This window comes from Ranitomeya imitator, chromosome 6 (genome assembly GCF_032444005.1).
Source record: "Ranitomeya imitator isolate aRanImi1 chromosome 6, aRanImi1.pri, whole genome shotgun sequence".
Classification (NCBI taxonomy): domain Eukaryota; kingdom Metazoa; phylum Chordata; class Amphibia; order Anura; family Dendrobatidae; genus Ranitomeya; species Ranitomeya imitator.
The window spans coordinates 572,655,972-572,682,021 of record NC_091287.1 but is presented as its reverse complement, the minus strand read 5'-3'; the positions used below and the strand labels follow the sequence as shown (position 1 = coordinate 572,682,021).

General features: G+C 56.3%; 1 protein-coding gene across 3 annotated transcripts in view; it reads left to right on the top strand.

Moving 5' to 3' along the window:
- LOC138643249 (TBC1 domain family member 20-like) overlaps positions 1-26,050 on the top strand; it is a 75,278-nt gene that overhangs the window by 24,202 nt on the left and 25,026 nt on the right. For 2 of the 3 annotated variants that reach the window (XM_069732132.1, XM_069732131.1), the window contains exons 3-7: positions 2,319-2,399; positions 4,417-4,603; positions 4,674-4,775; positions 7,973-8,114; positions 13,847-14,031. In XM_069732132.1, the coding sequence (XP_069588233.1) occupies positions 2,319-2,399; positions 4,417-4,603; positions 4,674-4,775; positions 7,973-8,114; positions 13,847-14,031 (697 nt within the window). Of the gene's footprint in view, positions 1-1,445; positions 2,223-2,318; positions 2,400-4,416; positions 4,604-4,673; positions 4,776-7,972; positions 8,115-13,846; positions 14,032-26,050 lie in introns of those variants that run through there. The other variant, XM_069732133.1, reaches the window with a different exon arrangement.

Sequence of the window (26,050 nt, the reverse complement as noted above, 5' to 3'; positions counted from 1 at the left end):
CCCTCATCATCTCTCCTCCTCCACACAGCCCCCTCATCATCCCTCCTCCACACAGCCCCCTCATCCTCCCCCCTTCTCCACACAGCCCCCTCATCATGTCTTCTCCACACAGCCTCCTCATCATCCCTCCTTCTCCACACAGCCTCCTCATCATCCCTCCTTCTCCACACAGCCCCCTCATCATACCTCCTTCTCCACACAGCCCCCTCATCATCTCTCCTCCACACAGCCTCATCCTCCCCCCTTCTCCACACAGCCCCTTTCAAGTTACATCAAATAAATTCATCCTCTGACCACTCACACTGAGTCCTGGGTCTTCATTCCTGTCTGTGCAAGGATCCATTGTGCAGACCCTCATTCCTCTCCTCCCACAGTTCCATAGTGCAGCCCCCTCGGTCCTCTACTCACAGGGCTCCAGCAGCCTCAGTCCTCAGCACAGCGCTGCTTCCTGCTATCAGGTCACTGGTCTGATGGAGGCCCCGCCCCTTCCAGTGACGTCATGCCCTCAGAAAATCCACTCGGTTCTAGACGCTGTGTGCAGCAGTGTGTCACAGCCTGTGGCTCTGTGCTGTGCGTGGCTCTGTGCTGTGCGTGGCGCTGTGCTGTGCGTGGCTCTGTGCTGTGCGTGGCTCTGTGCTGTGCGTGGCGCTGTGCGGGTTATTCTATACCCGGTGCCGGCCGCCTGCACTGCTCCTCAGTAACATGTGATGTGAGGTGAGAGCTTTCTATCACCTGCGGCTGCCGCTTCTATTGATCTCATGAGCACTGCGCAGCTGGAGAGCGGCACCAACACATCAGTAGAAGCCGCAGCAGGTGAAGAGAAAGCTCTCACCTCACATCACATGTTACTGAGCAGTGCAGGCGGCCGGCACCACGTTATGGAATAACACTCACTGCTGGGTGCATGCAATCATAATACAGGACAGAGCAGGAGTCTGGTGAGGGGGAGGGCCCACCGGAGGATTCTCCGATCTCCCGGTGGGCCAGTCCGACACTGGACACACGCACCTATCTCTCCAGCTTCCTCCGCGCTGCAGACTGACAGACAGGACGGATGGCTCCCTGCCCGCAGCACATGAGGGCAATCTGGCCTGGCGCCCTCCGGAGCCAGATAAACTGGCCAGATTGCCCTCGTTATTAGCCGTCCTGCAGGGCCCCCCTCCTCCTCCGGGCCCCTGTGCAGCTGTCCGCCCCTGAAGTCTCGAGGGGTTAAAGTGGAAACGTGTCAATGTTCTGGAGTGGCTAAGGCTACGTTCACACTAGCGTTATGCTAGTGTGCGTCGGGCGACGCAGCGGCAACGCACGCGTCATGCGCCCCTATACTTAACATGGGGGACACATGCGTTTTTGTTTGTTGCGTTGTGCGACGCATGCGTCTTTTTTGCCACAAGCGTCGGACCAAGAAAACGCAACAAGTTGCATTTTTCTTGCGTCCGATTTTCGGCAAAAAACGACGCATGCGTTGCAAAGCGCAGCGTTTTTGCGTGCGTTTTGCCGCGTTTTTGCGTGCGTTGCATCGCCGACGCAGCGGCGCACAACACTAGTGTCAACGTAGCCTAAGTTACAGCCCAGATCTTAATTCAATGGAGAATCTGTGGTCAGACGTGAAGATCCCTGTTCACCAGAGGAAACCTCTAACCTGAAGGAGCTGGAGTAGTTTTACCTCGAGGAATGGGCAAAAATCCCAGTGGCCAAATGTAGAAACTCATAAAGACTTATCCAAAGTGACGGCAGCGATATTTGCAGCAAAAGGAGGATCTACAAAGTACTGACTTTAGAGGGGTGAATATTTTTGCATATTGACGTTTTCAGTTATTTTGTCATATTTCTTTGATTTGCAGTAAAAATAAATCCAAACTTTGACAGCCGTAGACATGTTCTTTACACGAACTGATGTAAATCCTGAAACAGGAAATTCCAGGTTGTGAAGTGGTAAAACGCGAAAAATGCTAAGAGGGGGGTGAATACTTTCCTAAGACACTGTACATGCCACAGAACGTGATCCTATTCCACATATACAGAGATCACTGAGCACAGAGGGCTATCATCTATCAATTATTTTTTGGGAGTGTGTAGTGAGCATGCTCTGTCTTCTATCTAAAGGTCGCTGTGCAGGGAGGGGAAGAGGTGAGCTGTGATATCACCTATCGACATTTCTAGGAGAATGCAGGTGGCATTGTTCTGTGGAGGGGTTATTGTGCATGGAGTAATCTCTGACATCGGTAATGAGCAGTAGGTGATCTTGTTATACTGGGTCCTTCTAATAAGGTGACATTCTGTAATATTCATGTAATGATAACTATTTCCTGTGTCATAAGGACCAGCCATCCGCACCAATCACCCTGACTATAACCAGGTGCTGATGGACGTCAGACGCTCAGTCAAGAGATTTCCTAAAGGTAAATAGTTGGTCTATTTGCTATTTGCAGGTGGAGGGCAGGCGTGTGTGTGTGATCTTGTTTGTTGGATGAAGGTCTGTCATGTATGTGTAGGGTCTCGTTTTAGTGGAGTATTGGCCTATATATGATCTCGTTGGATGAAGGTCTGACATGTATGTGTTGAGTCTCAACATATTGGGTCTGTTTGGTAAGGTGGAGGGCTGCCGTGTATGTTAAGGGTCTCGATGGTCGAGTGGATGGCTGTCGTGTATGGTTTCGTTAATCTAGTGGAGGAATGTCATGTGTCTAGGCTCTCGTTAGTCGGATGAATGGTTGTCATGTACATGTAGGCTGTTCGTTGGGTTGTGAGCTTTGTTGGATGGAATGGTATCGTGTATGTGTAAGCTCTCATTGGTTGGATGAAGAGCTGTCGTATGTGTAGGCTGTCGGCGGTTGGGTGGAGGGTCTCATTGGTTGGGCAGAGAGCGGTCATGTTTGTGTAGGATCTTGTTGGTCGGCTGGAGGTCTCTTGAGTTTATGTAGGGTCTCGGTCGGAGAGAGAGCTGTCATGTATTGTATGTGTAGGCTGTTGGTGGGTCGGAGGGTCTAGTTAGTGGGATGAAGGGCTGTAGTGTATGTGGATGTTGTTGGTCAGGCAAAATGTCTCATTGGTTGGCAGAGGGCTGTGATGTATGTGTACGCTCTCATTGGTCGGATGGAGAATTGTCTTGCATGTTTAGGTTCTTATTGGTCAGATGAAGGGCTGTCGTTGATTTGGGCAGAAGGTCTCGTTGGTTGGGTGCAGGGCTCTTGTATTGGTTAAGCTGTATATGTGTAAGTTGGTTGTGCGGAGGTTCTCATTTGTCGGATGTAAGGCTGTCTTATGTGTATGCTGTCAGTTGGGTGGAGGAATTTGTTTGGGGGTAGGGCTGTCGCATATGTGTAGCATCTCGTTGGTCAGGTGAAGGTCTAGTGTATGTGTGCGCTCTCGTTGGTCAGAGAGCTGTCATGTTGTGTAGGCTGTTGTTTTTTTGGATAGAGGCTTTTTATGTTTCGGTAGTCGGATGGAGGCTTGTATATGTGGACAGTGTCGTTAGTCAAGCAGAGGGTCTTTTTGGTTGGGTGGAGGGTTGTCATGTATGTGTAGGCTGTTGGTTGGTCGGGGGGTCTCATTTTTTGGATGTAGGGCAGTCTATATGTGAAAGCTGTTGGTTATGTGGAGGGCTGTCATGTATGTGTAGAGTCTCGTTAGTAGTTTTAAGGTCTATTGTGTATGTATAGTCTCTCACTGGTCGGAGAGAGGGCTTTCTTGTATATGTAGGCTGTTGGTTGGGTTGAAGGGTTTTGTTAGTCAGATAGAGAGCTGTAATGTATGTGGACTGTCTTATTGGTCAAGCAGAGAGTTTTGTTGGTGGGTGGGCTGTCATGTATTTGTTGTCTGTCATTAGTTGGCCTGAGGGTCTCTGTGGTTGGATGAAGGGCTGTTAGATATGTGTAGGTTGTTATTGGTCTGGTAAAGGGCTGCCACATATGTATAGGCTGCCGTTAGTTGGACAGATGGTCTCAGTGATTGGTCGGATGAAGGTGTATTGTGTTTATGTAGCTGTCATGTATGTGTAGTCTGTTGGTTGAGCGGAGGGTCTTGTTAGTCAAATGGAGGGCTGTAGTGTTTGTGGAGGGTCTTGTTGGTTTGGCAGAGGGCTGTGATATGCTCTCATTGGTCTGAAGGAGGGTTGTCATGTATGTTTAGGGTCCCGTTGGTCGGATGAAGGGCTGTCGTGTAGGCTGTCATTGGTTGAGCAGAGGGCTCTCGTGTATGCGTAGGCTGTTTAGGTGGAGGCTATTGAACAATTGGAAGATTATCGTGTATCTGTAAGCTGACATTGGTTGGGCGGAGGGTCTCGTTAATTGGGTGGAGGGCTGTTGTGTTTGTGTAAGCTGCTGTTTGTTGGGTGGAGGACTGTCTTATGTGAGTGGTATACACTTTCATCCATTGTGGGCAGCCTGTTTTGATCTTATCCCATGTGACCGCTTTCAGGAATGGCGGCGTCAGAGCGTCGTGTGTTACAAGAGCAGCTGATGGACATGATCCTGTGCGTCCTCCGCTCACACCCTGAGCTGCACTATTACCAGGGCTTCCATGATGTGGCCGTCACTCTGCTGTTGACTGTCGGCCTTCGTTTGGGAATCGCCATGCTGCAGACCCTCTCCATACATCATCTCAGGTACGTGCGTTATTCAGATCACCACAGCCGATGTAGTCAGGATATGACATGCTTGTCTTACTTTTGGCAGAGATTTCATGGACCCCACGATGGAGCGGACCCGCAGTGTGCTGAGCTATCTGATGCTCCTAATCCAGAGTGAGAGCCCTGCACTACACCAATTCCTGCTGAGGTGCGCAGCCTCATGGCTGAGATGGTAGAGACCATCAGCATGTAGGGTAGATGTTGCTGATGATCTCCTTAGCCCTGGGGATTGTTATCTCGTGTCATGCGACCACGCTGAGAGTAGACGTTACATAATCAGGGGCACTGACCTTATCTGGGTGTGACGGGGTTTGCGACAGCAGCAAGAGACACCAGGTAGATAGACAATCCAACAAGATTTATTGGAACAGGGAACTGGGATAACACAAATTAAAGTAATTCTGCAGTGTCCGTAATGAGTCCATAATGAATCCACACAAAGGGAGCAGATCCGGGGGCGCCACCCGGCAATCCGACGCCAGGGAAATAGAAATAGTCCTTGAGTGAATTCAATGGCTTCAGCAGATGAGGGACACAACACAGTCCAACGTGGCAGCTTTTTACCCTCCACACTCTGGCACCAGGATCTCGCCTCAGCATAAGATCCCAGCCCTTCCCAAGTCACCTCACAACTGAATCAGCCAACACATGAGTCTATTGTTCGGTGTCCTGGGATCCACCCTTCCATGGGGGAGCGCTCCCCACACTGGTTGTTGACTCATGCCTGATTACATGACAGGTCGGGGGAGGGACACGCTGTTACAACCCCTTCCTCCCTCAATTTGTGTACAGACTAGTGACCTCTATGCTTGTCAAGTACACGTAAACATGGCCGACATAACTCAGAGCTCCTGTCTGGACAATCCATTAGCGTTTGTGTCGACTGCCTCATCTTTATTGTATGGTGCAGTTGTAGACTTAAAGGCGGGCTCCATTTTACCTCCTCTTTGACTTAAACTCTGCTTCCGGCACCCACAAATCGACACTGTGGCTCTCCCACATCATTTCCTAGGACAATATCTGCAGGCAGGCCCCTCATCACCCCAACCACGCATTGCTTGACCCTAAAGCCCAATTCTACGCTTGCTTTTGGGATATTCTTCCATTGGCCTCCAGCTAATTCAATGGTAATCCCAGGTCCATGATATATTGCCTCTGGCCGAACCACTCTGGGATCAGCTATGGTGAGAAATGCCCCAGAGTCACAAAAGCCAATAACTCTCCGACCATCCAGGGCGACCTCCTGTACGTGCTTTCTTTGAGGATTAGAGGAACAGGTGGCTGTGGCCCGCACCACATAAATCCCTAATGGTCGAACATGCGTTTCTGAGCTGTTAGGCAAATCAATTTGTAGCGGTGGCGAGGTGCTTGGTTGTAAATAATTGATAGGCCGATTTGGTGCAGGGTCATTCCTCAATCGACCCTGAGGGCAGGCGTCTTACAGATGCCCAGGCTGCCCCCATCGGTAACAGCTGAGCTGTATCACACTCCTTCCCATGTGCACTCTGGGGACGGAGGTAAGGGAACCTGGAGGTTGATATCCATGTGAAGGTGCATGAGGGGGTTGTTGGGGTTTGAGACCGATTTCTCCCCTGTATAGCTGGGCATGTGGCCTGCAGATGCCCAGGATGCCCACATCCATAACACCTGCGCTCTACTACTTTCTCTCCTTGTAGCATTACAGGGGAAGAGGCAGGACTAGCTGGAAGGTGAGTCACATGGGTATCAACATGAGGTGGTGGTCTAGTGGGACAGCAAACTTTGGGGACTGAAGGACAAGAGACCACTGGTGGTGGGGTGTTGGTAGTTTTTACTCCATCCACCAGTAAATTTTTCCACTGAGGTTTGATGGTGAGAACCTCATCAGCTAGATCAGCAGCTTGCTCCACTGTCACTGGTTTCCTCTCTCACACCCATTCCCGGATCTCAGCGGGGCATCTGGAGTAGAACTGTTCTTTTTGGATGACCTGGAGGAAGACCTCCCAAGTTAAGGCCCCCTCTCCCTCCAGCCAGCGGTGACACACTTGTTTGAGCCTGTGGGCTTGTATCTTGAAAGACACTTCCCCCTCACAGGCTAAGGAGAGGAACTGCGCTCTGTAAGTGTCTGGAGTTACAGCATAATGTTCAAGAATGGCCTCTTTTATCTCCTCATACTCACTGCACCACCGGGGGTAAATAGATCTGTAGGCTTCGGTAGTTGCACCGTCTAAGAGCCCCACCAGATGTCTGACCCGCTTCTTTTCCGGGACTTCCATTAATCGACATTGATGTTCGAAGTCCTGAAAGAAGCCCTCAATGTCACCTGCAGCTTTGTTAAACGGCTTAAAGCCCTTACGGGACACCCTTGGGAATTTCCTCATGGTGGGTGCTGTGGTTACAGTCTGTCTGGAGCTTCTAGCTGCTTCCACCATGCGCTGTCTCTCTTTAGCTGTGCGAATTGCTTCCCTCTTATCTTCTATGGTGGCCTCATCCCCAAGCAATGCCATCTCCTCCTCGTACCACACAACCCACTGACTTTTTGGGGTATTTACCTGCAGCTCCTGTCTTTCCTCCCTTTGCTGTGGGAATCCTTCGGTTCCATCTTGCAGGTAAACTCCTTCCAAAGCCTTAATTAGTTGGTCCTTGGTCAGTCCTTTATAGCAGACTCCTAATTCACGGGCCTTTGGTTGTAAACTCCCCACAGTCCAATTCCTGTATCCTGAGGTTCCGGTTTCAGACATTGATGGGCCGCTGTCCTTCATTCCCTCTGCTCAGACCCCACTGCTTGCCACCAGTGACAGGGTTTGCGACAGAACAGCAAAAGACACCAGGCCGATAGACAATCCAACAAGATTTATTGGAACAGGGAACTGGGATAACACAAATGAAAGTAATTCTGCAGTGTCCGTAATGAGTCCACAATGAAACCACACAAAGGGAGCAGATTCGGGGGCGTCACCCGGCAATCCGACGCCAGGGAAATAGAAATAGTCCTTGAGTGAATTCAATGGCTTCAGCAGATGAGGGCCACAACACAGTCCAACGTGGCAGCTTTTTACCCTCCACACACTGGCACCAGGATCTCGCCTCAGCATAAGATCCCAGCCCTTCCCAAGTCACCTCACAACTGAACCAGCCAACACATGAGTCTATTGTTCGGTGTCCTGGGATCCACCCTTCCATGGGGAGGGCTCCCCACCGGTTGTTGACTCATGCCTGATTATATGGCAGTCCAGGGGCACAGGTCGGGAAGGGACACGCTGTTACACTGGGGCCTAGCAGTGATGAGGGGGTCGCGGTTGTATGGGGTGGGCGGTGGTATAAGACTATTGCGTTACAGCGACTGATCAGTGATGTCTCCCGCAGGTCGCAGGTCGGCTGCATCTTTGCTCTGAGCTGGTTGATCACCTGGTATGGACACGTCCTGAGTGACTTCCACCAAGTCCTCCGTTTATATGACTTCTTTCTGGCATCTCATCCTCTGACCCCTGTGTATTGTGCTGCACAGGTACTGGGGTGCTCAGGGGTGGGGGTTATTGGGGGTGTAAGGATGAGGTCGCCCCTGTGTGTACAGGGGTGGGGGTTATTGGGGGTGTAAGGATGAGGTCGCCCCTGTGTGTACGGGGGTGGGGGTTATTGGGGGTGTAAGGATGAGGTCGCCCCTGTGTGTACAGGGGTGGGGGTTATTGGGGGTGTATGGATGAGGTCGCCCCTGTGTGTACGGGGGTGGGGGTTATTGGGGGTGTAAGGATGAGGTCGCCCCTGTGTGTACAGGGGTGGGGGTTATTGGGGGTGTAAGGATGAGGTCGCCCCTGTGTGTACGGGGGTGGGGGTTATTGGGGGTGTATGGATGAGGTCGCCCCTGTGTGTACGGGGGTGGGGGTTATTGGGGGTGTATGGATGAGGTCGCCCCTGTGTGTACAGGGGTGGGGGTTATTGGGGGTGTATGGATGAGGTCGCCCCTGTGTGTACAGGGGTGGGAGTTATTGGGGGTGTATGGATGAGGTCGCCCCTGTGTGTACGGGGGTGGGGGTTATTGGGGGTGTAAGGATGAGGTCGCCCCTGTGTGTACAGGGGTGGGGGTTATTGGGGGTGTAAGGATGAGGTCGCCCCTGTGTGTACGGGGGTGGGGGTTATTGGGAGTGTATGGATGAGGTCGCCCCTGTGTGTACAGGGGTGGGGGTTATTGGGGGTGTATGGATGAGGTCGCCCCTGTGTGTACAGGAGTGGGGGTTATTGGGGGTGTATGGATGAGGTCGCCCCTGTGTGTACGGGGGTGGGGGTTATTGGGGGTGTATGGATGAGGTCGCCCCTGTGTGTTCAGGGGTGGGGGTTATTGGGGGTGTAAGGATGAGGTCGCCCCTGTGTGTACAGGGGTGGGGGTTATTGGGGGGGTGTGGATGAGGTCGCCCCTGTGTGTTCGGGGGTGGGGGTTATTGGGGGTGTATGGATGAGGTCGCCCCTGTGTGTTCAGGGGTGGGGGTTATTGGGGGTGTAAGGATGAGGTCGCCCCTGTGTGTACGGGGGTGGGGGTTATTGGGGGTGTATGGATGAGGTCGCCCCTGTGTGTTCAGGGGTGGGGGTTATTGGGGGTGTATGGATGAGGTCGCCCCTGTGTGTACGGGGGTGGGCGTTATTGGGGGTGTATGGATGAGGTCGCCTCTGTGTGTATGGGGGTGGAGGTTATTGGGGGTGTATGGATGAGGTCGCCCCTGTGTGTACAGGGGTGGGGGTTATTGGGGGTGTATGGATGAGGTCGCCCCTGTGTGTTCGGGGGTGGGGGTTATTGGGGGTGTATGGATGAGGTCGCCCCTGTGTGTACAGGGGTGGGGGTTATTGGGGGTGTATGGATGAGGTCGCCCCTGTGTGTACGGGGGTGGGGGTTATTGGGGGTGTATGGATGAGGTCGCCCCTGTGTGTACGGGGGTGGGGGTTATTGGGGGTGTATGGATGAGGTCGCCCCTGTGTGTACGGGGGTGGGGGTTATTGGGGGTGTATGGATGAGGTCGCCCCTGTGTGTACAGGGGTGGGGGTTATTGGGGGTGTATGGATGAGGTCGCCCCTGTGTGTTCGGGGGTGGGGTTATTGGGGGTGTATGGATGAGGTCGCCCCTGTGTGTACAGGGGTGGGGGTTATTGGGGGTGTATGGATGAGGTCGCCCCTGTGTGTACAGGGGTGGGGGTTATTGGGGGTGTAAGGATGAGGTCGCCTCTGTGTTTACAGGGGTGGGGGTTATTGGGGGTGTATGGATGAGGTCGCCCCTGTGTGTACAGGGGTGGGGGTTATTGGGGGTGTATGGATGAGGTCGCCCCTGTGTGTACGGGGGTGGGGGTTATTGGGGGTGTATGGATGAGGTCGCCCCTGTGTGTACGGGGGTGGGGGTTATTGGGGGTGTATGGATGAGGTCGCCCCTGTGTGTACAGAGGTGGGGGTTATTGGGGGTGTATGGATGAGGTCGCCCCTGTGTGTTCGGGGGTGGGGTTTATTGGGGGTGTATGGATGAGGTCGCACCTGTGTGTTCGGGGTGGGGGTTATTGGGGGTGTATGGATGAGGTCGCCCCTGTGTGTACAGGGGTGGGGGTTATTGGGGGTGTATGGATGAGGTCGCCCCTGTGTGTTCAGGGGTGGGGGTTATTGGGGGTGTATGGATGAGGTCGCCCCTGTGTGTACGGGGGTGGGGGTTATTGGGGGTGTATGGATGAGGTCGCCCCTGTGTGTACAGGGGTGGGGGTTATTGGGGGTGTATGGATGAGGTCGCCCCTGTGTGTACGGGGGTGGGGGTTATTGGGGGTGTATGGATGAGGTCGCCCCTGTGTGTACGGGGGTGGGGGTTATTGGGGGTGTATGGATGAGGTCGCCCCTGTGTGTACGGGGGTGGGGATTATTGGGGGTGTATGGATGAGGTCGCCCCTGTGTGTACAGGGGTGGGGGTTATTGGGGGTGTATGGATGAGGTCGCCCCTGTGTGTACAGGGGTGGGGGTTATTGGGGGTGTATGGATGAGGTCGCCCCTGTGTGTACGGGGGTGGGGGTTATTGGGGGTGTATGGATGAGGTCGCCCCTGTGTGTACGGGGGTGGGGGTTATTGGGGGTGTAAGGATGAGGTCGCCTCTGTGTTTACAGGGGTGGGGGTTATTGGGGGTGTATAGATGAGGTCGCCCCTGTGTGTACAGGGGTGGGGGTTATTGGGGGTGTATGGATGAGGTCGCACCTGTGTGTTCGGGGTGGGGGTTATTGGGGGTGTATGGATGAGGTCGCCCCTGTGTGTACAGGGGTGGGGGTTATTGGGGGTGTATGGATGAGGTCGCCCCTGTGTGTACAGGGGTGGGGGTTATTGGGGGTGTATGGATGAGGTCGCCCCTGTGTGTACGGGGGTGGGGGTTATTGGGGGTGTGTGGATGAGGTCGCCCCTGTGTGTACAGGGGTGGGGGTTATTGGGGGTGTAAGGATGAGGTCGCCTCTGTGTGTACAGGGGTGGGGGTTATTGGGGGTGTATGGATGAGGTCGCCCCTGTGTGTACGGGGGTGGGGGTTATTGGGGGTGTATGGATGAGGTCGCCCCTGTGTGTTCGGGGGTGGGGGTTATTGGGGGTGTATGGATGAGGTCGCCCCTGTGTGTTCAGGGGTGGGGGTTATTGGGGGTGTATGGATGAGGTCGCCCCTGTGTGTACGGGGGTGGGGGTTATTGGGGGTGTATGGATGAGGTCGCCCCTGTGTGTACGGGGGTGGGGGTTATTGGGGGTGTATGGATGAGGTCGCCCCTGTGTGTACAGGGGTGGGGGTTATTGGGGGTGTAAGGATGAGGTCGCCCCTGTGTGTACGGGGGTGGGGGTTATTGGGGGTGTATGGATGAGGTCGCCCCTGTGTGTACGGGGGTGGAGGTTATTGGGGGTGTGTGGATGAGGTCGCCCCTGTGTGTACGGGGGTGGGGGTTATTGGGGGTGTATGGATGAGGTCGCCCCTGTGTGTTCGGGGTGGGGGTTATTGGGGGTGTATTGATGAGGTTGCACCTGTGTGTTCGGGGGTGGGGGTTATTGGGGGTGTATGGATGAGGTTGCCCCTGTGTGTACAGGGGTGGGGGTTATTGGGGGTGTAAGGATGAGGTCGCCCCTGTGTGTACGGGGGTGGGGTTATTGGGGGTGTATGGATGAGGTCGCCCCTGTGTGTACGGGGGTGGGGGTTATTGGGGGTGTATGGATGAGGTCGCCCCTGTGTGTACAGGGGTGGGGGTTATTGGGGGTGTATGGATGAGGTCGCCCCTGTGTGTACGGGGGTGGGGGTTATTGGGGGTGTATGGATGAGGTCGCCCCTGTGTGTACGGGGGTGGGGGTTATTGGGGGTGTATGGATGAGGTCGCCCCTGTGTGTACGGGGGTGGGGGTTATTGGGGGTGTATGGATGAGGTCGCCCCTGTGTGTTCAGGGGTGGGGGTTATTGGGGGTGTATGGATGAGGTCGCCCTTGTGTGTTCGGGGTGGGGTTTATTGGGGGTGTATGGATGAGGTCGCCCCTGTGTGTTCAGGGGTGGGGGTTATTGGGGGTGTATGGATGAGGTCGCCCTTGTGTGTACGGGGGTGGGGTTTATTGGGGGTGTATGGATGAGGTCGCCCCTGTGTGTACGGGGGTGGGGGTTATTGGGGGTGTATGGATGAGGTCGCCCCTGTGTGTACGGGGGTGGGGGTTATTGGGGGTGTATGGATGAGGTCGCCCCTGTGTGTACGGGGGTGGGGGTGTATGGATGAGGTCGCCCCTGTGTGTACGGGGGTGGGGTTTATTGGGGGTGTATGGATGAGGTCGCCCCTGTGTGTACAGGGGTGGGGGTTATTGGGGGTGTATGGATGAGGTCGCCCCTGTGTGTACGGGGGTGGGGGTTATTGGGGGTGTATGGATGAGGTCGCCCCTCTGTGTTTACAGGGGTGGGGGTTATTGGGGGTGTATGGATGAGGTCGCCCTTGTGTGTTCGGGGGTGGGGGTTATTGGGGGTGTGTGGATGAGGTCGCCCCTGTGTGTACGGGGGTGGGGGTTATTGGGGGTGTATGGATGAGGTCGCCCCTGTGTGTACGGGGGTGGGGGTTATTGGGGGTGTATGGATGAGGTCGCACCTGTGTGTACAGGGGTGGGGGTTATTGGGGGTGTATGGATGAGGTTGCCCCTGTGTGTTCGGGGGTGGGGGTTATTGGGGGTGTATGGATGAGGTTGCCCCTGTGTGTACGGGGGTGGAGGTTATTGGGGGTGTATGGATGAGGTCGCCCCTGTGTGTACAGGGGTGGGGGTTATTGGGGGTGTATGGATGAGGTCGCCCCTGTGTGTACGGGGGTGGGGGTTATTGGGGGTGTATGGATGAGGTCGCCCCTGTGTGTTCGGGGGTGGGGGTTATTGGGGGTGTATGGATGAGGTCGCCCCTGTGTGTACGGGGGTGGGGATTATTGGGGGTGTATGGATGAGGTCGCCCCTGTGTGTACGGGGGTGGGGGTTATTGGGAGTGTATGGATGAGGTCGCCCCTGTGTGTACAGGGGTGGGGGTTATTGGGGGTGTATGGATGAGGTCGCCCCTGTGTGTACGGGGGTGGGGGTTATTGGGGGTGTATGGATGAGGTCGCCCCTGTGTGTACGGGGGTGGGGTTTATTGGGGGTGTATGGATGAGGTCGCCCCTGTGTGTACAGGGGTGGGGGTTATTGGGGGTGTATGGATGAGGTCGCCCCTGTGTATACGGGGGTGGGGTTTATTGGGGGTGTATGGATGAGGTCGCCCCTGTGTATACGGGGGTGGGGGTTATTGGGGGTGTATGGATGAGGTCGCCCCTGTGTATACGGGGGTGGGGGTTATTGGGGGTGTATGGATGAGGTCGCCCCTGTGTATACGGGGGTGGGGGTTATTGGGGGTGTATGGATGAGGTCGCCCCTGTGTGTACGGGGGTGGGGTTTATTGGGGGTGTATGGATGAGGTCGCCCCTGTGTGTACAGGGGTGGGGGTTATTGGGGGTGTATGGATGAGGTCGCCCCTGTGTATACGGGGGTGGGGTTTATTGGGGGTGTATGGATGAGGTCGCCCCTGTGTGTACAGGGGTGGGGGTTATTGGGGGTGTATGGATGAGGTTGCCCCTGTGTGTACGGGGGTGGGGGTTATTGGGGGTGTATGGATGAGGTCGCCCCTGTGTATACGGGGGTGGGGTTTATTGGGGGTGTATGGATGAGGTCGCCCCTGTGTACGTTCTGGGGTCACATCTCCATGTTCTGTCCTCAGATGGTGCTGATGCGGGAGACAGAGGTCCTCCAGGGAGACTGCGACATGCCTAGCGTCCATCAGCTCCTTTCACAGATCCCCTCAAATTTCCCATATGAGACGCTGATTTCCCGCACCTGCAGCTTATTCAGGAGGTGCCCCCCATCTGAACTGGAGGGGACGACGTCTCTACAGCGGCTGAAGAGGTAGGCATGGTATGGTGGGCTGGGGTGGCCGGGGGGTTGTCGGGATGGGATGGCCCGGGGGCTGTTGGCCTGGCGTGGGTGGGTGGTCTATCCTGTTTTCCAATGACCCCACCTTGCATGCAGTACTGCCAGTTCTGTTAATCACAAAATGTAATCAGAATTCATCATGTGAAAGCCTCAGCTGCCTCAGAGCATCTTTCCATCAAAGCTAAAATATGTCTGTTGGGAATGAAACGGGAGCGCCATTATCGCCTCAGGGCCCGAGCTGATGTGAGCTCTGATCCCTCTCTGTGCACGGGCTGATGTGAACGCTCACTCTGATCCCTCTCTGTGCACGGGCTGATGTGAACGCTCACTCTGATCCCTCTCTGTGCATGTGCTGATGTGAGCGCTCGCTCTGATCCCTCTGTGCATGTGCTGATGTGAGCGATCGCTCTGATCCCTCTCTGTGCACGGGCTGATGTGAGCTCTGATCCCTCTCTGTGCACGGGCTGATGTGAACGCTCACTCTGATCCCTCTCTGTGCACGGGCTGATGTGAACGCTCACTCTGATCCCTCTCTGTGCATGTGCTGATGTGAGCGCTCGCTCTGATCCCTCTGTGCATGTGCTGATGTGAGCGATCGCTCTGATCCCTCTCTGTGCACGGGCTGATGTGAGCTCTGATCCCTCTCTGTGCACGGGCTGATGTGAACGATCGCTCTGATCCCTCTCTGTGCATGTGCTGATGTGAGCACTCGCTCTGATCCCTCTCTGTGCATGTGCTGATGTGAGCGCTCGCTCTGATCCCTCTGTGCATGTGCTGATGTGAACGCTCACTCTGATCCCTCTCTGTGCACGGGCTGATGTGAACGCTCACTCTGATCCCTCTCTGTGCACGGGCTGATGTGAACGATCGCTCTGATCCCTCTCTGTGCATGTGCTGATGTGAGCACTCGCTCTGATCCCTCTCTGTGCATGTGCTGATGTGAGCGCTCGCTCTGATCCCTCTGTGCATGTGCTGATGTGAGCGATCGCTCTGATCCCTCTCTGTGCATGGGCTGATGTGAGCGCTCGCTCTGATCCCTCTCTGTGCACGGGCTGATGTGAACGCTCGCTCTGATCCCTCTCTGTGCACGGGCTGATGTGAACGCTCGCTCTGATCCCTCTCTGTGCACGGGCTGATGTGAGCGCTCGCTCTGATCCCTCTCTGTGCACGGGCTGATGTGAGCTCTGATCCCTCTCTGTGCACGGGCTGATGTGAGCGCTAGCTCTGATCCCTCTCTGTGCATAGGCTGATGTGAACGCTCGCTCTGATCCCTGTATGTGCATGGGCTGATGTGAGTGCTCGCTCTGATCCCTCTCTGTGCACGGGCTGATGTGAACGCTCGCTCTGATCCCTCTCTGTGCATGTGCTGATGTGAGCGCTCGCTCTGATCCCTCTCTGTGCATGTGCTGATGTGAACGCTCGCTCTGATCCCTGTATGTGCATGGGCTGATGTGAGCGCTCGCTCTGATCCCTCTCTGTGCACGGGCTGATGTGAACGCTCGCTCTGATCCCTCTCTGTGCATGTGCTGATGTGAGCGCTCGCTCTGATCCCTCTCTGTGCATGGGCTGATTTGAACTCTGATCCCTCTCTGTGCATGTGCTGATGTGAACGCTCGCTCTGATCCCTCTCTGTGCATGGGCTGATGTGAGCGCTCGCTCTGATCCCTCTCTGTGCACGAGCTGATGTGAGCTCTGATCCCTCTCTGTGCATGTGCTGATGTGAGCGCTCGCTCTGATCCCTCTCTGTGCACGGGCTGATGTGAGCGCTCGCTCTGATCCCTCTCTGTGCACGGGCTGATGTGAGCGCTCGCTCTGATCCCTCTCTGTGCATGGGCTGATGTGAGCGCTCGCTCTGATCCCTCTCTGTGCATGGGTTGATGTGAGCGCTCGCTCTGATCCCTCTCTGTGCACGGGCTGATGTGAGCGCTCGCTCTGATCCCTCTCTGTGCACGGGCTGATGTGAACTCTGATCCCTCTCTGTGCACGGGCTGATGTGAGCGCTCGCTCTGATCCCTCTCTGTGCATGTGCTGATGTGAACGCTCGCTCTGATCCCTCTCTGTGCATGGGCTGGTGTGAACGCTCGCTCTGATCCCTCTCTGTGCACGGGCTGATGTGAGCTCTGATCCCTCTCTGCACGGGCTGATGTGAACGCTCACTCTGATCCCTCTCTGTGCACAGGCTGATGTGAACGCTCGCTCTGATCCCTCTCTGTGCACAGGCTGATGTGAACGCTCGCTCTGATCCCTCTCTGTGCACAAGCTGATGTGAACGCTCGCTCTGATACCTCTCTGTGCACGGGCTGATGTGAGTGCTCGCTCTGATCCCTCTCTGTGCACGGGCTGATGTGAATGTTCGCTCTGATCCCTCTCTGTGCATGTGCTGATGTGAGCGCTCGCTCTGATCCCTCTCTGTGCACGGGCTGATGTGAGCTCTGATCCCTCTCTGTGCATGGGCTGATGTGACCGCTCGCTCTGATCCCTCTCTGTGCACGGGCTGATGTGAACTCTGATCCCTCTCTGTGCACGGGCTGATGTGAGCTCTGATCCCTCTCTGTGCACGGGCTGATGTGAACGCTCGCTCTGATCCCTCTCTGTGCACGGGCTGATGTGAACGCTCGCTCTGATCCCTCTCTGTGCACGGGCTGATGTGAGTGTTCGCTCTGATCCCTCTCTGTGCACGGGCTGATGTGAATGTTCGCTCTGATCCCTCTCTGTGCATGTGCTGATGTGAGCGCTCGCTCTGATCCCTCTCTGTGCACGGGCTGATGTGAGCTCTGATCCCTCTCTGTGCATGGGCTGATGTGACCGCTCGCTCTGATCCCTCTCTGTGCATGGGTTGATGTGAGCGCTCGCTCTGATCCCTCTCTGTGCACGGGCTGATGTGAGCGCTCGCTCTGATCCCTCTCTGTGCACGGGCTGATGTGAACTCTGATCCCTCTCTGTGCATGTGCTGATGTGAGCGCTCGCTCTGATCCCTCTCTGTGCACGGGCTGATGTGAGCTCTGATCCCTCTCTGTGCATGGGCTGATGTGACCGCTCGCTCTGATCCCTCTCTGTGCACGGGCTGATGTGAACTCTGATCCCTCTCTGTGCACGGGCTGATGTGAGCTCTGATCCCTCTCTGTGCACGGGCTGATGTGAACGCTCGCTCTGATCCCTCTCTGTGCACGGGCTGATGTGAACGCTCGCTCTGATCCCTCTCTGTGCACGGGCTGATGTGAACGCTCGCTCTGATCCCTCTCTGTGCACGGGCTGATGTGAACGCTCGCTCTGATCCCTCTCTGTGCACGGGCTGATGTGAGCGCTCGCTCTGATCCCTCTCTGTGCACGGGCTGATGTGAGCTCTGATCCCTCTCTGTGCACGGGCTGATGTGAGCGCTCGCTCTGATCCCTCTCTGTGCATGGGCTGATGTGAGCGCTCGCTCTGATCCCTCTCTGTGCATGGGTTGATGTGAGCGCTCGCTCTGATCCCTCTCTGTGCACGGGCTGATGTGAGCGCTCGCTCTGATCCCTCTCTGTGCACGGGCTGATGTGAACTCTGATCCCTCTCTGTGCACGGGCTGATGTGAGCGCTCGCTCTGATCCCCCTCTGTGCATGTGCTGATGTGAACGCTCGCTCTGATCCCTCTCTGTGCATGGGCTGGTGTGAACGCTCGCTCTGATCCCTCTCTGTGCACGGGCTGATGTGAGCTCTGATCCCTCTCTGCACGGGCTGATGTGAACGCTCACTCTGATCCCTCTCTGTGCACTGGCTGATGTGAACGCTCGCTCTGATCCCTCTCTGTGCACAGGCTGATGTGAACGCTCGCTCTGATCCTTCTCTGTGCACAAGCTGATGTGAACACTCGCCCTGATACCTCTCTGTGCACGGGCTGATGTGAGTGCTCGCTCTGATCTCTCTCTGTGCACGGGCTGATGTGAATGTTCGCTCTGATCCCTCTCTGTGCATGTGCTGATGTGAGCGCTCGCTCTGATCCCTCTCTGTGCACGGGCTGATGTGAGCTCTGATCCCTCTCTGTGCATGGGCTGATGTGACCGCTCGCTCTGATCCCTCTCTGTGCATGGGTTGATGTGAGCGCTCGCTCTGATCCCTCTCTGTGCACGGGCTGATGTGAGCGCTCGCTCTGATCCCTCTCTGTGCACGGGCTGATGTGAACTCTGATCCCTCTCTGTGCATGTGCTGATGTGAGCGCTCGCTCTGATCCCTCTCTGTGCACGGGCTGATGTGAGCTCTGATCCCTCTCTGTGCATGGGCTGATGTGACCGCTCGCTCTGATCCCTCTCTGTGCACGGGCTGATGTGAACTCTGATCCCTCTCTGTGCACGGGCTGATGTGAGCTCTGATCCCTCTCTGTGCACGGGCTGATGTGAACGCTCGCTCTGATCCCTCTCTGTGCACGGGCTGATGTGAACGCTCGCTCTGATCCCTCTCTGTGCACGGGCTGATGTGAACGCTCGCTCTGATCCCTCTCTGTGCACGGGCTGATGTGAACGCTCGCTCTGATCCCTCTCTGTGCACGGGCTGATGTGAGCGCTCGCTCTGATCCCTCTCTGTGCACGGGCTGATGTGAGCTCTGATCCCTCTCTGTGCACGGGCTGATGTGAGCGCTCGCTCTGATCCCTCTCTGTGCATGGGCTGATGTGAGCGCTCGCTCTGATCCCTCTCTGTGCATGGGTTGATGTGAGCGCTCGCTCTGATCCCTCTCTGTGCACGGGCTGATGTGAGCGCTCGCTCTGATCCCTCTCTGTGCACGGGCTGATGTGAACTCTGATCCCTCTCTGTGCACGGGCTGATGTGAGCGCTCGCTCTGATCCCTCTCTGTGCATGTGCTGATGTGAACGCTCGCTCTGATCCCTCTCTGTGCATGGGCTGGTGTGAACGCTCGCTCTGATCCCTCTCTGTGCACGGGCTGATGTGAGCTCTGATCCCTCTCTGCACGGGCTGATGTGAACGCTCACTCTGATCCCTCTCTGTGCACTGGCTGATGTGAACGCTCGCTCTGATCCCTCTCTGTGCACAAGCTGATGTGAACGCTCGCCCTGATACCTCTCTGTGCACGGGCTGATGTGAGTGCTCGCTCTGATCCCTCTCTGTGCACGGGCTGATGTGAACTCTGATCCCTCTCTGTGCACGGGCTGATGTGAGCTCTGATCCCTCTCTGTGCATGGGCTGATGTGTCCGCTCGCTCTGATCCCTCTCTGTGCACGGGCTGATGTGAACTCTGATCCCTCTCTGTGCACGGGCTGATGTGAGCTCTGATCCCTCTCTGTGCATGGGCTGATGTGAACGCTCACTCTGATCCCTCTCTGTGCATGTGCTGATGTGAACGCTCGCTCTGATCCCTCTCTGTGCATGGGCTGGTGTGAACGCTCGCTCTGATCCCTCTCTGTGCACGGGCTGATGTGAGCTCTGATCCCTCTCTGCACGGGCTGATGTGAACGCTCACTCTGATCCCTCTCTGTGCACTGGCTGATGTGAACGCTCGCTCTGATCCCTCTCTGTGCACAGGCTGATGTGAACGCTCGCTCTGATCCCTCTCTGTGCACAAGCTGATGTGAACGCTCGCCCTGATACCTCTCTGTGCACGGGCTGATGTGAGTGTTCGCTCTGATCCCTCTCTGTGCACGGGCTGATGTGAATGTTCGCTCTGATCCCTCTCTGTGCATGTGCTGATGTGAGCGCTCGCTCTGATCCCTCTCTGTGCACGGGCTGATGTGAGCTCTGATCCCTCTCTGTGCATGGGCTGATGTGACCGCTCGCTCTGATCCCTCTCTGTGCATGGGTTGATGTGAGCGCTCGCTCTGATCCCTCTCTGTGCACGGGCTGATGTGAGCGCTCGCTCTGATCCCTCTCTGTGCACGGGCTGATGTGAACTCTGATCCCTCTCTGTGCATGTGCTGATGTGAGCGCTCGCTCTGATCCCTCTCTGTGCACGGGCTGATGTGAGCTCTGATCCCTCTCTGTGCATGGGCTGATGTGACCGCTCGCTCTGATCCCTCTCTGTGCACGGGCTGATGTGAACTCTGATCCCTCTCTGTGCACGGGCTGATGTGAGCTCTGATCCCTCTCTGTGCACGGGCTGATGTGAACGCTCGCTCTGATCCCTCTCTGTGCACGGGCTGATGTGAACGCTCGCTCTGATCCCTCTCTGTGCACGGGCTGATGTGAACGCTCGCTCTGATCCCTCTCTGTGCACGGGCTGATGTGAACGCTCGCTCTGATCCCTCTCTGTGCACGGGCTGATGTGAGCGCTCGCTCTGATCCCTCTCTGTGCACGGGCTGATGTGAGCTCTGATCCCTCTCTGTGCACGGGCTGATGTGAGCGCTCGCTCTGATCCCTCTCTGTGCATGGGCTGATGTGAGCGCTCGCTCTGATCCCTCTCTGTGCATGGGTTGATGTGAGCGCTCGCTCTGATCCCTCTCTGTGCACGGGCTGATGTGAGCGCTCGCTCTGATCCCTCTCTGTGCACGGGCTGATGTGAACTCTGATCCCTCTCTGTGCACGGGCTGATGTGAGCGCTCGCTCTGATCCCCCTCTGTGCATGTGCTGATGTGAACGCTCGCTCTGATCCCTCTCTGTGCATGGGCTGGTGTGAACGCTCGCTCTGATCCCTCTCTGTGCACGGGCTGATGTGAGCTCTGATCCCTCTCTGCACGGGCTGATGTGAACGCTCACTCTGATCCCTCTCTGTGCACTGGCTGATGTGAACGCTCGCTCTGATCCCTCTCTGTGCACAGGCTGATGTGAACGCTCGCTCTGATCCTTCTCTGTGCACAAGCTGATGTGAACGCTCGCCCTGATACCTCTCTGTGCACGGGCTGATGTGAGTGCTCGCTCTGATCTCTCTCTGTGCACGGGCTGATGTGAATGTTCGCTCTGATCCCTCTCTGTGCATGTGCTGATGTGAGCGCTCGCTCTGATCCCTCTCTGTGCACGGGCTGATGTGAGCTCTGATCCCTCTCTGTGCATGGGCTGATGTGACCGCTCGCTCTGATCCCTCTCTGTGCATGGGTTGATGTGAGCGCTCGCTCTGATCCCTCTCTGTGCACGGGCTGATGTGAGCGCTCACTCTGATCCCTCTCTGTGCACGGGCTGATGTGAACTCTGATCCCTCTCTGTGCATGTGCTGATGTGAGCGCTCGCTCTGATCCCTCTCTGTGCACGGGCTGATGTGAGCTCTGATCCCTCTCTGTGCATGGGCTGATGTGACCGCTCGCTCTGATCCCTCTCTGTGCACGGGCTGATGTGAACTCTGATCCCTCTCTGTGCACGGGCTGATGTGAGCTCTGATCCCTCTCTGTGCACGGGCTGATGTGAACGCTCGCTCTGATCCCTCTCTGTGCACGGGCTGATGTGAACGCTCGCTCTGATCCCTCTCTGTGCACGGGCTGATGTGAACGCTCGCTCTGATCCCTCTCTGTGCACGGGCTGATGTGAACGCTCGCTCTGATCCCTCTCTGTGCACGGGCTGATGTGAGCGCTCGCTCTGATCCCTCTCTGTGCACGGGCTGATGTGAGCTCTGATCCCTCTCTGTGCACGGGCTGATGTGAGCGCTCGCTCTGATCCCTCTCTGTGCATGGGCTGATGTGAGCGCTCGCTCTGATCCCTCTCTGTGCATGGGTTGATGTGAGCGCTCGCTCTGATCCCTCTCTGTGCACGGGCTGATGTGAGCGCTCGCTCTGATCCCTCTCTGTGCACGGGCTGATGTGAACTCTGATCCCTCTCTGTGCACGGGCTGATGTGAGCGCTCGCTCTGATCCCTCTCTGTGCATGTGCTGATGTGAACGCTCGCTCTGATCCCTCTCTGTGCATGGGCTGGTGTGAACGCTCGCTCTGATCCCTCTCTGTGCACGGGCTGATGTGAGCTCTGATCCCTCTCTGCACGGGCAGATGTGAACGCTCACTCTGATCCCTCTCTGTGCACTGGCTGATGTGAACGCTCGCTCTGATCCCTCTCTGTGCACAAGCTGATGTGAACGCTCGCCCTGATACCTCTCTGTGCACGGGCTGATGTGAGTGCTCGCTCTGATCCCTCTCTGTGCACGGGCTGATGTGAACTCTGATCCCTCTCTGTGCACGGGCTGATGTGAGCTCTGATCCCTCTCTGTGCATGGGCTGATGTGACCGCTCGCTCTGATCCCTCTCTGTGCACGGGCTGATGTGAACTCTGATCCCTCTCTGTGCACGGGCTGATGTGAGCTCTGATCCCTCTCTGTGCATGGGCTGATGTGAACGCTCACTCTGATCCCTCTCTGTGCATGGGCTGATGTGAACGCTCCCTCTGATCCCTCTCTGTGCACGGGCTGATGTGAACGCTCCCTCTGATCCCTCTCTGTGCACGGGCTGATGTGAACGCTCGCCCTGATACCTCTCTGTGCACGGGCTGATGTGAGTGCTCGCTCTGATCCCTCTCTGTGCACGGGCTGATGTGAACTCTGATCCCTCTCTGTGCACGGGCTGATGTGAGCTCTGATCCCTCTCTGTGCACGGGCTGATGTGAACGCTCGCTCTGATCCCTCTCTGTGCACGGTCTGATGTGAGCGCTCGCTCTGATCCCTCTCTGTGCACGGGCTGATGTGAGCTCTGATCCCTCTCTGTGCACGAGCTGATGTGAACGCTCGCTCTGATCCCTCTCTGTGCACGGGCTGATGTGAGCTCATATCTCTCTCTGTGCACGGGCTGATGTGAGCTCTGATCCCTCTCTGTGCACGGGCTGATGTGAACGCTCACTGTGATCCCTCTCTGTGCACGGGCTGATGTGAACGATCGCTCTGATCCCTCTCTGTGCATGTGCTGATGTGAGCGATCGCTCTGATCCCTCTCTGTGCACGGGCTGATGTGAACTCTGATCCCTCTCTGTGCACGGGCTGATGTGAGCTCTGATCCCTCTCTGTGCACGGGCTGATGTGAACGATCGCTCTGATCCCTCTCTGTGCATGTGCTGATGTAAGCACTCGCTCTGATCCCTCTCTGTGCACGGGCTGATGTGAGCGCTCGCTCTGATCCCTCTCTGTGCATGTGCTGATGTGAGCGCTCGCTCTGATCCCTCTCTGTGCACGGGCTGATGTGAACGCTAGCTCTGATCCCTCTCTGTGCATGGGCTGATGTGAACGCTAGCTCTGATCCCTCTCTGTGCATGGGCTGATGTGAACGCTCGCTCTGATCCCTCTCTGTGCATGGGCTGATGTGAACGCTCGCTCTGATCCCTCTCTGTGCATGTGCTGATGTGAGCGTTCGCTCTGATCCCACTCTGTGCACGGGCTGATGTGAGCTCTGATCCCTCTCTGTGCACGGGCTGATGTGAACGCTCGCTCTGATCTCTCTCTGTGCACGGGCTGATGTGAGCGCTCGCTCTGACCCCTCTCTGTGCACGAGCTGATGTGAACGCTCGCTCTGATCTCTCTCTGTGCACGGGCTGATGTGAACGCTTGCTCTGATCCCTCTCTGTGCATGGGCTGATGTGAGCGCTCGCTCTGATCCCTCTCTGTGCATGTGCTGATGTGAGCGCTCGCTCTGATCCCTCTCTGTGCATGTGCTAATGTGAGCGATCGCTCTGATCCCTCTCTGTGCATGGGCTGATGTGAGCGCTCGCTCTGATCCCTCTCTGTGCACGGGCTGATGTGAGCTCTGATCCCTCTCTGTGCACGGGCTGATGTGAACGCTCGCTCTGATCCCTCTCTGTGCACGGGCTGATGTGAGCGCTGGCTCTGATCCCTCTCTGTGCATAGGCTGATGTGAACGCTCGCTCTGATCCCTCTATGTGCATGGGCTGATGTGAGCGCTCGCTCTGATCCCTCTCTGTGCACGGGCTGATGTGAACGCTCACTCTGATCCCTCTCTGTGCATGTGCTGATGTGAGCGCTCGCTCTGATCCCTCTCTGTGCATGGGCTGATGTGAACGCTCGCTCTGATCCCTCTCTGTGCACGGGCTGATGTGAACGCTCGCTCTGATCCCTCTCTGTGCACGGGCTGATGTGAACGATCGCTCTGATCCCTCTCTGTGCATGTGCTGATGTGAGCACTCGCTCTGATCCCTCTCTGTGCATGTGCTGATGTGAGCGCTCGCTCTGATCCCTCTATGTGCATGTGCTGATGTGAGCGCTCGCTCTGATCCCTCTCTGTGCACGGGCTGATGTGAGCTCTGATCCCTCTCTGTGCATGGGATGATGTGAACGCTCGCTCTGATCCCTCTCTGTGCATGGGATGATGTGAACGCTCGCTCTGATCCCTCTCTCTGTGCATGGGCTGATGTGAGCGCTCGCTCTGATCCCTCTCTGTGCACGAGCTGATGTGAGCTCTGACCCCTCTCTGTGCATGTGCTGATGTGAACGCTCGCTCTGATCCCTCTCTGTGCATGGGCTGATGTGAGCGCTCGCTCTGATCCCTCTCTGTGCACAAGCTGATGTGAGCTCTGATGCCTCTCTGTGCATGTGCTGATGTGAACGCTCGCTCTGATCCCTCTCTGTGCATGTGCTGATGTGAACGCTTGCTCTGATCCCTCTCTGTGCACGGGCTGATGTGAGCACTCGCTCTGATCCCTCTCTGTGCATGGGCTGATGTGAGCGCTCACTCTGATCCCTCTCTGTGCATAGGTTGATGTGAGCGCTCGCTCTGATCCCTCTCTGTGCACGGGCTGATGTGAGCGCTCGCTCTGATCCCTCTCTGTGCACAGGCTGATGTGAACTCTGATCCCTCTCTGTGCACGGGCTGATGTGAGCGCTCGCTCTGATCCCTCTCTGTGCATGGGCTGATGTGAGCTCTGATCACTCTCTGTGCACGGGCTGATGTGAACGCTCACTCTGATCCCTCTCTGTGCACAGGCTGATGTGAACGCTCGCTCTGATCCCTCTCTGTGCACGGGCTGATGTGAACGCTCGCTCTGATCCCTCTCTGTGCACAAGCTGATGTGAACGCTCGCTCTGATACCTCTCTGTGCATGGGCTGGTGTGAACGCTCGCTCTGATCCCTCTCTGTGCACGGTCTGATGTGAATGTTCGCTCTGATCCCTCTCTGTGCATGTGCTGATGTGAGCGCTCGCTCTGATCCCTCTCTGTGCACGGGCTGATGTGAGCTCTGATCCCTCTCTGTGCATGGGCTGATGTGACCGCTCGCTCTGATGCCTCTCTGTGCACGGGCTGATGTGAACTCTGATCCCTCTCTGTGCACGGGCTGATGTGAACTCTGATCCCTCTCTGTGCACGGGCTGATGTGAACGCTCGCTCTGATCCCTCTCTGTGCACGGGCTGATGTGAACGCTCGCTCTGATCCCTCTCTGTGCACGGGCTGATGTGAGCGCTCGCTCTGATCCCTCTCTGTGCACGGGCTGATGTGAGCTCTGATCCCTCTCTGCACGGGCTGATGTGAACGCTCGCTCTGATCCCTCTCTGTGCACTGGCTGATGTGAGCGCTCGCTCTGATCCCTCTCTGTGCACGGGCTGATGTGAGCTCTGATCCCTCTCTGTGCACGGGCTGATGTGAACGCTCGCTCTGATCCCTCTCTGTGCACGGGCTGATGTGAACGCTCGCTCTGATCCCTCACTGTGCACGGGCTGATGTGAACGCTCGCTCTGATCCCTCTCTGTCCACGGGCTGATGTGAGCGCTCGCTCTGATCCCTCTCTGTGCATGTGCTGATGTGAGCGCTCGCTCTGATCCCTCTCTGTGCATGGGCTGATGTGAGCGCTCGCTCTGATCCCTCTCTGTGCACGGGCTGATGTGAGCTCTGATCCCTCTCTGTGCACGGGCTGATGTGAACGCTCGCTCTGATCTCTCTCTGTGCACGGGGTGATGTGAGCGCTCGCTCTGACCCCTCTCTGTGCACGAGCTGATGTGAACGCTCGTTCTGATCCCTCTCTGTGCACGGGCTGATGTGAACGCTCGTTCTGATCCCTCTATGTGCACGGGCTGATGTGAGCGCTCGCTCTGATCCCTCTCTCTGCACGGGCTGATGTGAACTCTGTTCCCTCTCTGTGCACGGGCTGATGTGAACG